At 49.2% G+C, this 14457-nt stretch overlaps 4 protein-coding genes and 1 non-coding gene across 5 annotated transcripts; 2 read left to right on the top strand and 3 right to left on the bottom strand.

Annotated features, from left to right (window-relative positions):
• Positions 1-976: 976 nt before the first annotated feature.
• Positions 977-1809, bottom strand: BT62DRAFT_622295 (uncharacterized protein). The gene is made up of 2 exons (XM_043181641.1): positions 1760-1809; positions 977-1690 (listed from the first exon to the last, which is right to left on the bottom strand). The coding sequence occupies exon 2, from the start codon at positions 1523-1525 to the stop codon at positions 1097-1099; it is 429 nt and encodes a 142-aa protein (XP_043043570.1). The 5' UTR covers positions 1526-1690; positions 1760-1809; the 3' UTR covers positions 977-1096.
• Positions 1810-2357: 548 nt separating this feature from the next.
• Positions 2358-4150, bottom strand: BT62DRAFT_622293 (uncharacterized protein). Its single transcript, XM_043181640.1, has 5 exons — positions 3787-4150; positions 3662-3730; positions 3469-3615; positions 2626-3420; positions 2358-2569 (listed from the first exon to the last, which is right to left on the bottom strand). Exons 1-5 carry the CDS (start codon positions 3997-3999, stop codon positions 2486-2488), a joined length of 1308 nt encoding a protein of 435 aa, XP_043043569.1. The 5' UTR covers positions 4000-4150; the 3' UTR covers positions 2358-2485.
• Positions 4151-5085: 935 nt separating this feature from the next.
• BT62DRAFT_t44 lies at positions 5086-5157 on the bottom strand. Its single transcript has one exon. It is a non-coding gene; the product is annotated as a tRNA-Gly (tRNA).
• A 2078-nt stretch (positions 5158-7235) lies between these two features.
• On the top strand, positions 7236-7705 carry BT62DRAFT_928851 (uncharacterized protein). Its single transcript, XM_043185590.1, has one exon. It carries the CDS (start codon positions 7268-7270, stop codon positions 7550-7552), a length of 285 nt encoding a protein of 94 aa, XP_043043568.1. The 5' UTR covers positions 7236-7267; the 3' UTR covers positions 7553-7705.
• A 62-nt stretch (positions 7706-7767) lies between these two features.
• On the top strand, positions 7768-14178 carry BT62DRAFT_886607 (uncharacterized protein; the record flags this gene model as incomplete). Its single annotated transcript, XM_043182888.1, has 11 exons — positions 7768-10175; positions 10232-11036; positions 11101-11580; positions 11637-12295; positions 12347-13134; positions 13192-13326; positions 13378-13434; positions 13488-13613; positions 13667-13772; positions 13827-13980; positions 14041-14178. 11 exons carry the CDS (start codon positions 7768-7770, stop codon positions 14176-14178), a joined length of 5856 nt encoding a protein of 1951 aa, XP_043043567.1.
• Positions 14179-14457: the final 279 nt, after the last annotated feature.

The raw sequence follows: 14457 nt of genomic DNA, 5'->3' as shown, positions 1-14457 counted from the left end.
TTAAGGATATACTGATTTCTGTTCTTGGTTTTTGTCAGAGGACCAACAAAGTCGAAAGCCCAGATATCACCAAGGTTGACGCGAGGGAGAGGACGGTGAGTCTGAGGGATAGATGGTTCACGTCGAGTGAATTGGCATAGTTTACAGGTGCGGAGTGTACGCTCGACAAGCTCTGCAAGGTACGGCATCCATACTCGCGGACGAAGGGCCACAGTGACAATTGTAATGCCTAGGTGTCCGAGATCGTTATGGAGAGCACGGATGATGTTTTCTGCCTCAGAAAGGGATGTCGGCACCACCATAATAGACTCGTTTCCACCCTCTTCATCATCAGGGGCAGTATTCTTGAATAGAATGCCTTCTTGAGTGAAGTAATTGCCCTTGCTAATTGTTGAGGGATCAGCACCATCGGTAAGCTTTTTGTGATAGCGCGCCAGTATACTGAAGCGACCGTCGATGTGAGAAGTCTGATACGGTCTTCTTCGGTCCCTTCAGGCTTGAGCTCTGTAGCATGTACGAAGAGAGGCTGGTAGCCAGCGGTGTCAGCAGTGGGCGGGAGTTCATCTCGACGGGAGAGGGCATCAGCTGCGAGCTGGGAATGTCCAGGATGGTAGATGATATGGAGGTCAAAATGGGAGATGTCATCAACGAAGCGGGTGAGGCGGCGGCCAAGGTTACGCTGAGTGAGGACGTGCTTCAAGGATTCGTGATCACTGCGAACAACGACAGGGGATCCCTCAATGTAAGCACGGAATTTCTGAAGAGCATGAACAATGGCTAACATTTCTCGTTCCTGGGCAGAGTACCGCTGTTCAGTGGGGGACAAGCAGCGAGACTCGAAAGCAATGGTTCGTAGGTTCTCCTCCTTGAGGTCAAACCGTTTTGGTGACGAGCTATGCCCCTTCTCCTCCTCTCGAGACCAAGCCTCCAGGCTTTGTTGAAGAGGTATTTGCGATCTCCGAACGTCATTTCATCCTCGCTAATCTGCATTTCTACCCTCTGAAAACTTTAAGCAGTAGTTGGAGACATCCCCCGAGTATGGAACCCTGTCCATCTCCGAGCGTAATTCATCAATCCGAGTAGGAGAGTCAAACTCTCAGAGGAGTGCTGCACGAAAGTCATCCCAGCTTAGTGGACAGTCGTTATTGGCACGTTTGAGTGCCAAGTACCATGTCTGAGCATTGTCGCGAAGGAGTCCAGATGCAGAGACAGTACGGTCTGCAACTGCTATGTGACTGGTGCTGAGCTGGTCATCGAGGATGCTCAACCAAGCACGGACATTCTCACTGTGGGTGCCCTTGAAGATTGGCAGGTCAATGCGAAGGGTGCTGGGACGTCCTCCTGCATTAGTAGCTGCAGTTTGGACAGTGAAATTTGCGCCAGTAAGAGCTGTCTGAAGAGCTTCCTGGAGTTGGAGAATGGAGTAGGGGTTCTGTTGCATCAAGTTCTGTTGCGCTGCATTAGCTGCAACTTTCTGCAGAGATAATGCAGGTGGCAAGAGACTGCAGGATGGGTTCCAGGGCATGATATGCGTCTGGACTGAGCGCAGCGGCAAGCTGGGCCAGGAGAGGATCGTCAGGGGGAAAGGTCGTGGGACATTTCAGTGGGATTAGCATAGGGGGTTGGTTGGTTGGTCAAGGGCTGATATGGTAGGAGGGGTAGAGCACTACTTCCTAGTGATATACAATTTCTGTGAGAACCTGTCTGGGTAAAACTTTCCGATCAGTGTCGAGAACCTTGGTAAAACCACTAGACGTACGAATGCGAGAGTATATCCTGCTCTCTGACAATTGCAAGTTGCAAAGAAAGTGGTGAGCCCCGCATTTGATCAAGTGAGGTATTGCCCTATCCTCTTAGGTCCGATGCCGGTTCGGAGGGAATAGCGACGAGAGAATTCTAAGTGTATTGATGTCCCTACGTCTTTTATGCTAATGTACAGAATATTTGGGGGCCGTAATAAAGTACAGGTGATTGGAGGATGAGGGAAATGAATAGAGTGAATCATCATAGGCACAGTATTCTGAGTCAAGGTAAAGTCATATAAGTACAGTACAAAGTAAAGGCAAGTGATAATGAAAATAGGGAGTAGACGGAGGCAGATAAGGATTCGCCGGGAGGTTGGGCAGGGTGTGTAGGCTTTAGAAGGAAATACAAACAAACTAGGGCACTTCGTAGGGAGATACAACAGTTTCCTCCCACCACGTTGGTCGTCGTCATCGCCTCAGACATCGCTTCACTGTACCTTCCGTTTCGCCTGACGAAGAGTACAGGCCTCCAATCTACTTGATGTAGCACTCAGCTGGGTTTGATATTACCTTCTCGCCGTTGGTGATATATATGTGGGAGACATTGCATCCTCAGATTGTCCGTATTCATGCTATGTTTACAGTCGGATACACGAATACAGGTACAGAGTCAAATCATCCCAAGGGCACGCATCTCGTTGAAACGATCAGTCCACCAGGCGATTCTTGGGTCAGCAAGGTCAAGGTCGAAGATGTGCTCGAACGGGACGTTGTAGTCGAGTCCTTCGATCTTGGTACGAGAGGTGGTTGCTTGGACGTTGATCCTGAAATAATTGCTCTGATTGGACGTTTCTTTAAGGCAATGAGATCCACCATCTACCTGACTATTGGAGGTCTCGACTGGTGCGTCATCCTGCACACCTGCGGCCGGAGCAGGATCGGACCACGTATCCTCCTCGATAATCTTGTTATTATCCCAGGGATTGGTAAACACAGGCCTCTCTTGATTAGCCTTTATGACGCGCGACGTTTGCGCCTCTGGTTCTCTCACAGGCGGCTTGACTGCAAGAGCACCGAGATCGAACCGAGGAACCGCAGGAGGGATTCGTTCCGCTGCGTTGACATCATGTGGATTGATGCCGAAGTTCGTGGGGAAACTAGGGGCAGCGGCAGCGGTAAAACGAGGCGCCAGTGGGGCGTTGTAGACTCGGCGCCCCCGGGGAGACTTGGTCTGGGGCTTGACGATGCGCTGAACGGCATTAAACCCCGTTGTGAAGTTTGGCTGGGCTATCGGGCCAGGCTTTGAGTGCATATATGCGTTATTTGGTGGATTCTGAGCGGGAGACCTCCACTGCTCGTAGCCGCTGGAGAAATTAAAGTTTGGGACTGGAGCGCTAACTGGAATGGCACGACTGCAAGAATCATATGGAGAGATAGGCTGGGTATGAGTCCGGGAGTAAGCGAATGGGATTGTCGCGTCGGCATAAATCGGTGGCCCTGGTATAAACGAGCGTTGCACTTCTACCTTGGGGCTTGGGTGTACGGAGGCACCATCCACATTAGGACGGGTGGCAGGAAATGAGCGTCTAGTTTTCTGAGATTGAGTTCGGTCAGAGTTCTTTACTCCCTCTCTCCCGAATTTGCTGTAGACCCGTTTAATTCGGAAAAACGAATCCTGTGGTGAATCAATACTGGCGCGCGAATGATATAGGAGCGAACTCACCAAAGCTTCGTGCGCGTCAGTGTACTTATCGGCCTCCGTACACGTGTAGGGCGAGGTTGGGACGCGTTCTGTTCCGTTCATTGGGGCTGCTATCGGGTTGATAGGCGGACCCGCGACTTCGAATCCCACGGCGTCTCTGTCGATACTCTGAAAGACGTTTAGACAACGCGAGAATAATAGTCGGGTACCTCACCATTTCGGCCGGCAATGAATCGCTCATGTCTATCAACTGCCTCGCCAGTGTGAGTAGGTCTCCCAGTACCTGTAGCACCGTTGAACACCGGTGGCAGACAGATTAGACGGAAAGGACATGCTCACCGTATCAACCTCAGGTAAGATCAATTCTTCGAAAGAGGTGTCGAATGGCAATGACATTCGCCAATGACGGATAGGACGGAGGGAAGATCTCAGAGGACGCTGGCTCGCGGAAGAGGGTGAACAGAAGAAAGGTGAACCGGACGGCTCATAAAGCCGTGGATGTGTCGTTAGTTTGGTGCGCCGTCTTTCTGCGATATCACCTATTTTGGTCATGTCGCAAAACTACTCCATGTTGCCACACCGCTATTGTTTCTGGACATTGTACTGATGCTGCCACCTGAAGAATCTAGTCCGAAGATGAATGGATTGTTGGTCGTGGACGTAATAGTCTATCTATTCAGATCTAGCTATTAATATCAGGTGGAAACTTGTTGGTTTATTGTTGGTGATAGTGTTTTCGTAAACAGTCCTGTGATGGTGGTTGGAAACTCTCTCTAACTCTTTTCACAGCTTTCATAGTTCGGTTTGTGTTTGCGTACGTCGATCCTTTCGGAGTGATGATGTGTCATTGCAGACATGTCTTGTGTGGACCAACTTTCACAGTATGGGATCATTCATGGGCCTTGTCTGGAGTTATCTGCAGTGGTGAATTTTTTTGGTCCGGCCGAAAGAAATACGCTAACTGAAGGAGTTGGATTCATGTGCTCTTTTTTTTTTGGTCTGGTACTTTCTGATACCCGTTTATGATACTATTAAGTAAGTTAAAATAGTGTGGGTTTTGAAAGTCCCAGCGACATTATCTTGATTCTTAGGCCGATTATTACGAAACTGAATACTGCTTGAAAGCTCAGGTGAACTAAATGCTGGCTTTCTACCTCGTTGCACAATGCATGACCATTGACGAATGGGATGTGGCATACTGGTTCCTGGACTACAGTAGTGCACGAAACTGAGGTTTTGATACACCGAAGTTAATTACCGGTAACTCACCCCCCCTCGCTTGGAACAGGGTTTTCATCGAGGTAATCTGTCATGTGACTATGCATGGGTTGGCCATTATATTCAGTACTATCATATACATAAAACAAAAGCATAGATATTTTTTGCACTTTCCATTAAATTGCGGCGTGAGAGATCAACGAGGTGTATAAAAACACGAAAGACAAAGAGTCTCAAAAGAAATCTGCCACTACCAGATGCTAGTCCTGTGAGTTTCCACGTGATAAAGTAATAGTAAATTACCGTATCAACTGTAACTTACCCACCCTGGAGGTTTCATGCGCAACCCTAAGACTCACGCTGGTCCCTGGACTGGTCTGCTGAGAGCAAAAAACAACTGAATAAACACTCTCTGGCCCATACGCCGAAGGGGAGTCGAACCCCTACCGCTTGCTTGGAAGGCAAGCATGATAACCGTTTCACCATCGGCGTATTAGTAGATCTGCGATATAATATTCTATTAATAGTTTATAGCAGAGCACTAACATAACCGCTGTAGGCTTTGACCTTTCACGATGTCACCTGGTTCTGGGCCTCTGCTTATAAGAAGATACATTGTATCGAAATTTTGCTCAATACCGCAAAGCAAAACTTATGTCCTATTGACAATATAGTTGCTTTTGTCAGTGTATACAACTTGCAGTGGACTATCAGCTCGTGTCATTGTGCCCGCAGCGGGCATTTCGCTGACATAGCTTAGGCACCGAGCTAGTGGTATGCTGATACACTGAGTGTAACTGTCTTGTATATTGTCACTTATCCTTCAAGCTTCAAGTTTCAAGTTCTGCATCGGTTCATAATGACACTTTGCCGACTTCAGTCCGTCATTGTCTGTCTGTCAATTCTGGGGACTTGTGTTCCTTTTGATGTGTTTACTGGAAAATACAGACAGTTCGATGTTGTAATCTGTGTCCGTAGAAAGACGCCTACAGAGCATTACACCCATATGGACCCATAACGGCACGTGATGGCAGTGATTTTAAATTGCGATTCCGACATCACCACTGGACCACTTCAAGAACAATACCACTGCCAGTGTGCCTCGGTTTCTGTTCTGTACAAGTACTAAGAAAGGCTTCGCTGATAGCATCAGATATACTGACTCTCCTTCTCCCTTCATCCTGGCGGTAAAGCTTTCAGTCTTTCACGCCTAATCACGACCACTTTCGAGCTTAGTGGGCCAATCTTAACCCCAACTGGCTCAGCATACAAGCTAATACGTCCTTGTTCTCATTGACATATTGTAACTTATAATTTATATTATCAGTGCTAGGCCCTGGCTGTGACGATTGATGGGTCGCAGCTCCAGGAACAGTGGCAGCTTCGATTCGGGACCGACGTTAGTTCAGGCATGTCGAACGGTGCCTTCCCGGCTATTAAGCTATGATCCCAGGCTTCCGCGAATATAAACCGAACAAAGTCTCTTGCGGGTTTGGAATATCCGGCCCAATAAAAACTCCTTCCTACGATTCATTTCTTGATTGTTTCAAATCCGATACCAGGAGTATTATCGGTTCTCTTCGTAAAGCATGTGCTCACGATGGCTTTTTTTTTACGTTTCTATGCTCCTACTTGGCTGCGGCATCCGATGCTCCGCCCTTTGAACTCTCCGTTCCCTGTGGTGTGGTTGGTGTTTCTTCAAATCGTTAATCATTGGGAGAACTTGGACCAATGTTTACTACTAAATAACTTCCTGTGTTGAATCCATGTATATTCGTTTCCATTTGTCAGTATAAATAAAAGAATTGTTGGCCTTTTTGTATTGCTTTCTTGACTAAATTATATTGCGAAGAGGCCTATTTCCGCTGATCAAGCTGAGGAAGTATCTTTTTCCTCATTGATAGAGACGTTTCAAGGGTACAATATACGTATATCTTTGGAAGTTATTTAGTCCGAGCAAGAACATTCCGGGGTGAATCAACCAAGGGGATAATAGGCCGCCGAATACGATTTGCATATGCTCTTAAATCTAAAATCATCATCAACTGACACAGAAGACAGAGAATGGCTTCTACCGTCTGGAATCCAGATGCGCAGATTTGTGCAGAAAAACTTAAATCTTACTGAAGGCTAGGCGCAAACCTCAGGGAATGCACCCAACAGGTTTGGCCGCCCCCAAAAGTATCCGGACGTGTGCCTTCCATTAGATTTCCCCGTTTTCACTAGAATTCCCCTGGAATTTTTATATCCGAGCCTTCACGGCGTCCTGAGATCAGATAAGTAACCATTACTTATCACGGGAGTAGAAGGCCAAGAATGGCATAATTTCAATTTGGCATCAAAGGGGACGCAAACAAACCCAACTCTTCCACCGTCGACAACGTCGTACGCGTCTTGCTTTATTACTTTCATGCACATTTCGTTCGACCACAGCGCGGCAGTCAGGAAATAGCGATACTAAGTACGGACAACTGCTGCTGGTGCGCGACTTTTGCTATTGCATGATGTCGTGGCCTGACTATTGATTCCCCTGCTACAGGACGACCACGACGACTAGAAACGACGCCTACAGACACACAAAAATTTCATTCTTTCCGGCCGAATGCCACGACGCGGTGCTCCGTCTTCCAATACATTGAGTCCCCAGGATTCGTCCTCATCGAACGGTCCTGCATCCCTTCGTTCCAATTCGCCTACCGCAGGCATCACCCAGTTCCTTTCCAAGCCTTCGAAATGGTTCGGACGCAGCGTTTCCTCTCCAAAGTCAAGCTCTGGTAGCTCAACAGAGCCTAGGGCGAGCAATTCGTCGGCTAGAAAGCACAAAATTTCCCACCCCACTGATCCGAGACCAATATTGGACGGGTATGCTGGTTCTAACGCCAGGTGAGTCGCTTATCATTATTCATTTGGTCGCCGTTGACGCTTTTTTGCCGCCTTAGGTCTGTGCTAGATCTCTCGGTACGACCGCCGAATTCACTTGACATATCCCCCTTTCACCCTCCAAGCTCGCCGTCTACCCCCATCGTCTCCTCGACTGGTCTCGGTGACCTGCGAAGTATCTCCCGAAAAGCATGGTCGCGCTCTGCTGACGACTTGGGGAGCATGTCTGCCGTCGCTGAGTCTCCTGTCAGTGCTGTATTCCAGGACAAGGTCGCCCAATATCGCAACAGAAGCAGCGGCGGAAAGACTGAGCAACAACAGCCGCAGCAGCATGTCGCAAGCAGTCAGACAGGACGTCAGCCTTTTCCTACTATCGTCACCAGCGTTCCTCCGGAACAATCACCTTCCAGTGCCCCCATTCTGACGCCCGTAACCATTTCCGTTTCCTCGCCCAGCGGTGAAGAATCTACCATTCCTTCCAGGCAACCCCCTCCTGTGCACGTTCATACGCGCTCTCATTCTTTCACACCTAAATTATCGTCTAAATTGGCTTCCCCTAGATTCCCTCCCAGCCCAAAACGTAAAGGTTCGGGCGAACTCGATGGCAAAGGTGCATTTCCTTTTGGTTTTGGGGCTCACTCAAGACCAATACAGCCTGAACCTGGCCCTTCCTCGGTACCTGCTACCACCGCATCGCGCGCCAATGCATTCTTATCCCCTACCACCACTGTTGAACCCGAAATTGACGACCAGACCGAAGCTGAGGTTACTAAGCGGGCTTCGCAGATTGTATACCACAAGGGGTTAATAAATCGCCTCGCGGATGTACCGCGCAACCTCCAGAATTCACACGTGGCATTGTCCAAGGGATGGAAACCGTTCAAGCTCGAGTTGAAGGGCTCCAAGCTGTACTTTTACAAGCCTTCGGGTGACAGAAGTGCGGCCATCAAGGATCTCTTTCCGACAGTGTTGGTACCTCCAAGTCAAGAAGAGATGGAAGAGTTGGAACTCGAAGGCAAGGAGAGCGGGTTAGACACCGGTGGAAACGAACGTTTGCGTAAAGCTGACGGCCTGCTCCCCCGGAAGAAGAGGGCGTACTGGGGAAGGAGAACGCATCCTGACCTCTCGCTGGATGACAGTGGAACCATTCAGAAGGGAACCTTCGAGGCGCTAGTCCATGAATGCGTCTTTGGTACCACCTTCTTTATCAATGATGCGTCCGCCGAGCAGGAAAAATGGAAGGATTTTGCCTCGGCCAATCTTCTCTGTCTTCCAGTGCTCGCTGGTCAGGCGAAGTATGAAGCCGAGTTCTTGCGGTGTACTGAGTACCTTATATCTGGGGCGGAGGATGCTGCGAAGGAAGATTTGCGTTCGAGAGTCGCATGGTTGGCTGGTGAGTATTTGAGGTACCACGGAGTGCCCGCAGACTTTTCTTCTTGGGAAGAATGGAGAGCCGATACCATTCCAGGGGCATCTTCTGCTGTAGTAAGACCGACATCTGGTACTCTTACCACTTCGACCTCAATGCAGGCTCTCTACGTCCCCTCTCCCGTCGGATCCCCAAATCCAGTTCATTCCCCCAGTATGCCGAACGTTGCTTCCCCCAATTTAGGCGTCTTCTCTCCGAGGCCTGAAGAACCATCGAAGCCTTCATTAATGGATCTACTGACTACATATGACTCTCCTCCGTCACCTGTCCCATCATGGAAAGGAATATCGACTGATATCAGAACATTGGAAAATCAGACTTTACATCCGCCTTTTTCCCCGAAAACGCCACCACAAGCGTCTTGGGTCACCGCTCTTGATCGAGAGGGACTATCACGAGATGTTTTCTTATCTCTTGACCCCCACCTTATAGCACGTACTCTTACTCTATTTCATCGCAGTGCTCTCCAGAGCGCCCCGCAGAACTTGATTGCAGATTACATTCTCGGGCACATTGAGCTATCCTCTGATTCGAAGACATCAGACGCATATTTTGGCGCACTGTTCGGCAGCGACGACCGCCCTCATTGGCTCACAAAGCTGTTGCTGATGCAGATCCTAGGAGCGGATACGTCTAGTGGTTACGTGGGCTCTCCTCATCTTTCTTCTCCCCATCGCAAGTCAGAAGAGCGTACATCGCGTACACATTCTCGCTCAGAGTTAATTTCCGTGTGGGTTCGCGTAGCAGAGATCTGCAGGGTGGGTGGTGATGCGTGTACCTGGGAAGCGATCAAGGCTGCCGTTTGCTGTGCACCGGTCGCACGGCTAGAGAAGGTGTGGAAGAGGGTGGAAGCCTCGGCTGTTGCTGCTGTGGAAGCGTGGGCGTACCCGGATGACGACGGTGCTTTTATTGGTGTGCAAGAACCAACAACGACACCATGGGGAGGGGATTTGAGGAGTCGGGTGAAGACGCAGATGGACAAGGTGAAGGATGAGGGGCCTGATGAGATGCTGAGGACTCAGCCTATGGATACCATTCGCAAGTGGTTTGAGACATATAGAACTGTGTTTTCCCTATGCCCTAGGAAGACAGTTCTATCAGACGACGAAGTCAGTGAAGATGTCAAGAAGCTGGTGACATACTGGCGCGAGATGTTCATGGAGGGAGGTGGGGGTGGTGGTCTCGGCGTCAAGTTTGCTCGGTATGTTATATACGTTCGCTCCGATCCTATTTCGAACTTATTGTTTCCCATGACAGAATCGACCAATTCATGTCACTTTCATTAGCGGCGGAACCTCGACGGAAAGGCTTGTTCGAGCCGCACTTTTGGTCCCGGCCACCTTCGAATTATCCCCCCAATGTGTCCTTATTACCCCTGGTTTTCCCTGAACCACTTCCCACGGTATGCCTTGTTGACCGGGGCCTTGCATTACGCGGACGACTAGACAGTGATGCGGCAACAGATATCCACGCTGTCCGTGCTGTCGATGGTCGTCTACGGCAAGAAGAACGCCGAGCACCACCATATGGTCCAACTGCCGGTGTGCTTGCATCATTGAGCCTTGGGGGTACAATAATCCCGGTCCACAACGGGGATCTCCTTCTCGTAGTCCAAGGTAGTAATGATTCCGTACCGAGCTCTCGTCGCTCTTCTCGCGCACTCTCGCGACCGCCGAGTTCCAGTATCACAGACCTCTCTGAGAAGCCTCCAGGACGTACACCGTCAATAAGAGTCAAACCGGGTTCATCACAGGTTCTAGACCGTAAAAGCAGCATGGCACGACGAAGCTCACTTCCAGCCCTCTCCAACCGTCCGACATATGTGACGTCGGAGACATCAACAGACAGACCATTACGAGCTCTCGTACAGGCGGGAACACTGAACAATCTTGTTGATATTTTGGTTCATGGACTGAAGAATATATGTGTCTCTGTTGCCGACGATAACGGCGAGATGTCTTTGCGCGAAGGTACTCGAGAACTTGTAGTCGATCGAAAGGAGTTTTCCAAAGTATGGTGGAACGTGTTTCGTAGTTTTGTTACGCCCCTGGTGTTCTTCGAAGTGAGTCTAAAGGCGTACTTCTCTTCCTTTTCTTCCCTGGCTCTAACTTTTCTTCTTTTGAAAGTTGCTACGAAAGATGTACATCAAGGCCCAGCCGCGAAGTTCACCACCACGATTATCCGAATATTTGTCGAAAGCCAATGTTCGTGCTGAGGTGCTTGAGACGATGCTGGAGTGGGTAACCGGGGGAGGTGGCGCCCAGGATATTTTGGATGACCCGCAGTTACTGCAAAGCCTGCAGTCTTTTTTGGACAGTCCTGACGATCACGTTTTTCGTGTTCCCGCGGACCTTGAAGGAGAGGCTAGTCTGAAGCAGTCTATGTCGTCATTACGTGAGATGAGGCAGTCTCTTCACCGTAACTTCCGAAGTCAGTCGATGCGCCCTTCTTCACGAACGTCGACTATCCTTCCATCACCAAGCATTGTCCGTGTGCGGAACATGAGCGCTAGGGAATCCGCTGATATTGATCGACTAAATGCTGAAGAGCTTGTAGACATCCTTGACGGCATGGCATGTGCGACGTTTAGCAATGTTACGGAAGAGGTATATATTCTCCCTGATGTTTCAGTTTCTGACGCTGAAAACAGATCTGTAATTAGGATCTTTACATCACATCTGACCTACTCGAAGTTCAAAGCGTTGACCGAACGGGCTGGTTTTCGTCTAAAGAAGGCCCCACGGCTGAGGATAGTATTGAAATTCAGACCATTTATTCTCACATCCAAGAGGTCGAACCCTCACTTCTGATATCGGAACTCGGCCAAGATTCCTTATATCGACTTCTTCCTCCCGGCATTCGCAGTTGTATCAGGGCGTATGCCATCTTACGCAAATGGCTGATATCAAAAATTGTGGCGCCACGATTGGGACTACAAGCTCGCCAAGCCCGGATGGAGTTGCTGCTCCGGACCATTGAAATCAGCCGTATACGGAATACAGAAAAGAGTACGAAATCGAGGCTGATTGACCAACCCTGTGTTCGTTCATTTGTCGAAGCTGTGGTGTCGTCTGCAGTGTTGAGCGTTGAGAGTCGAATGCACCACAGGGCCTGGCAAAACGTGGCAGCCAGCCGCAACACGCATTGTGATTCTCTGTCATCTCTACTGTCACGGTCATCTAGCCAGTCTGTAGGATCAAAGGATGCGTTAACAGTTGATATGGGTTGGGTCATAGAACGGCTTCTTGACGTTATATCGACACCTGATGTAGTAGAGCCAAGCCAAGATGGTCAGAGCCTAGTCAACTTCGATAAACGAAGGTGAGTCATTTTACCCACAGCCAGACAGGTGCTTGATTTTTCGTCACCTAGGCACTTGTGCAAGCTGATCGCCAACACACCTCCACTTCACTCTTCCCGGGAACGTGGCGATATAGCGCGCCGTGGCTTTGAACGTTTGAATAACATCGAACGAGAAGTTTCGACCCTGCAATTTGATCATCGAGGGATCAGGGATGAAGGCCAACGCGAAGGTGTACATGGGAACCCCAACGGTCCGCCGTCAACGAGGAGGCTGTCTCGTCCCTTTCAGCGCATAGCACTAATCCAGATGGACAAGGTCAGACGTGATCGTAATTGGCGGAGTAGGCTTCAAAAGGAGAAACTTCACGAGCAGTCAAGGAACGAGAAACGCGAAGACATGCTTAATAAAGCCATGCGACCACGAAAGCGACCCGGTACTCCAACGAAACAGCACCGTAACAAGAAAAGCATGTCTGCATTTCTGCATTTTATGCGGCCAATATCCAGTGCCTTTGGCAACGAACCTACGCACGGTCCCGATTTGAAACGGACTGTCTCAGAGCTCGACTTCACTCCCACGGGGAAGCCAGCTTTGGTGCTCAGCTTGGTCGATGCGCGTGTGGCTCAGTTCATCAATAACGAGCGTTCGTATATGTTCCGGGTCGATACTGAAGACGGGGGCCATTATCTTCTGCAGGCGATGAACAAGCGGGATATGGCGAAGTGGTTGGAGACTATCAATCGAGTGACGAAAATGGCGGCTAAACGTCGACTTACGTATATCGGCAGTTCACCCAAGCCCGAATTGTCGGATCTCAGGGCAGGATCTTCAGCACCGTCAAGAGACCCTAATGCTGGTAAGCCAATATTCGTGCATGTGCTACTACCCTACCCTTCCTTACATCTGATGACAGTCTTTGGCGTTGACCCCCAAATCCTGCTGGAGCGAGAAGCTCAAGGGGGGGACGTTCCCTATGGCGCTCTGCCAAAAGTCATAGAGCAGTGTCTCTCAGAGATCGAAAGCCGTGGTTTGACTGAAGTTGGCATTTGTGAGCATCAGGCGCATGCAGCACTCGTCCCGTACTGACCGTATTCTCTAGATCGCATCGCCGGTGCTACCTCTGAGATCAACAGTCTCCGTGACGCTTACAATCGAGGTAGGAAGAACTGCTTCGAAGATAGAACGTTCTTTGAACCGTTTCCTTTGTAGGACAAAGTCCGATTACCAGTTCGACGGATATACATGCTGTATGTGATCTTGTGAAGTCATGGTTTCGGTTGCTTCCAGAGCCTGTCTTCCCTGCCGCGTCTTACTTCGAGATTATTGAAGCCACAAGTGCGGTTTCCCACGTTCCCTCGTTTCGCCATCTGATTAATTCCGTCATACAGAGCTCGAGGATCTGGACGCTCGACTCTCAGCGATACAACGCATCGTTCAGAGCCTGCCACAAGCAAATTTTGACCTTCTAAAACGCGTGTCAGAGCACCTCGACAAGTGTGTATTACGATTCTTTTTATGTGTTTCTCTCTTACTCATTAGCGCATACAGAGTCACTGACTTTGAAGAGTACAACCAAATGACGGCAGAAGCACTGTCCATCGTTTTCAGCCCCAACCTGCTGCGCCCTCCCAAAAGCGACTTCACGATGCTTCTAGCTAACATGGGTCATACCAATAAACTCGTCAAGGCGCTCATTACACATGTAATAATCCTCCATCAACTGCTCCTCTTCGCCACTGATCATAATTTGATATCTTTCCAGTTCCATGCCATTTTTGATGAGGCCGACCCTGACGCAGAGGCTGATGCGGATGACGAGGAAATCGACTCCCCAATCTTGGAGGAAGAAGAGGAAGATGATGCTATGCCGTTTAACCCCGACCCAGAACCCGCTCCCTGACTTACCGACCACGACACTATGCTGTTCATTCATCGTCGTCACCATCTGTACCATTGTTGCGTCACTCATTTTACTCCTGGGACTTCGGACTCGGAATCATCATAAAACTTTCAGGACTATTTGTATGGACGTTTGACATTCTTGATACCTTTTTTTAATTTCTTATGCATGTTTTATTAGAAGGTAAAAATATCCTGTACACTGGCACCAATTTTGAGGTTCATTTAGGTTTTGACACGCTTACCATATGCGAACGTATTACTGCGTATAATTGATGTG

This window comes from Guyanagaster necrorhizus (genome assembly GCF_019112545.1).
Source record: "Guyanagaster necrorhizus MCA 3950 unplaced genomic scaffold BT62scaffold_5, whole genome shotgun sequence".
Classification (NCBI taxonomy): domain Eukaryota; kingdom Fungi; phylum Basidiomycota; class Agaricomycetes; order Agaricales; family Physalacriaceae; genus Guyanagaster; species Guyanagaster necrorhizus.
This window is presented reverse-complemented; position numbering and strand designations above follow the sequence as displayed.

Coding starts and splice junctions, on each gene's coding strand:
- BT62DRAFT_622295 (XM_043181641.1), bottom strand. CDS start 1,525: ATGCCCTGGAACCCATCCTGCAGTCTCTTGCCACCTGCATTATCTCTG.
- BT62DRAFT_928851 (XM_043185590.1), top strand. CDS start 7,268: ATGCCACGACGCGGTGCTCCGTCTTCCAATACATTGAGTCCCCAGGAT.
- BT62DRAFT_622293 (XM_043181640.1), bottom strand. CDS start 3,999: ATGACCAAAATAGGTGATATCGCAGAAAGACGGCGCACCAAACTAACG. Junction 3,616..3,661: donor ATTCATTGCCGGCCGAAATG/GTGAGGTACCCG, acceptor AACGTCTTTCAG/AGTATCGACAGAGACGCCGT. Junction 2,570..2,625: donor TCGAGACCTCCAATAGTCAG/GTAGATGGTGGA, acceptor CAATTATTTCAG/GATCAACGTCCAAGCAACCA.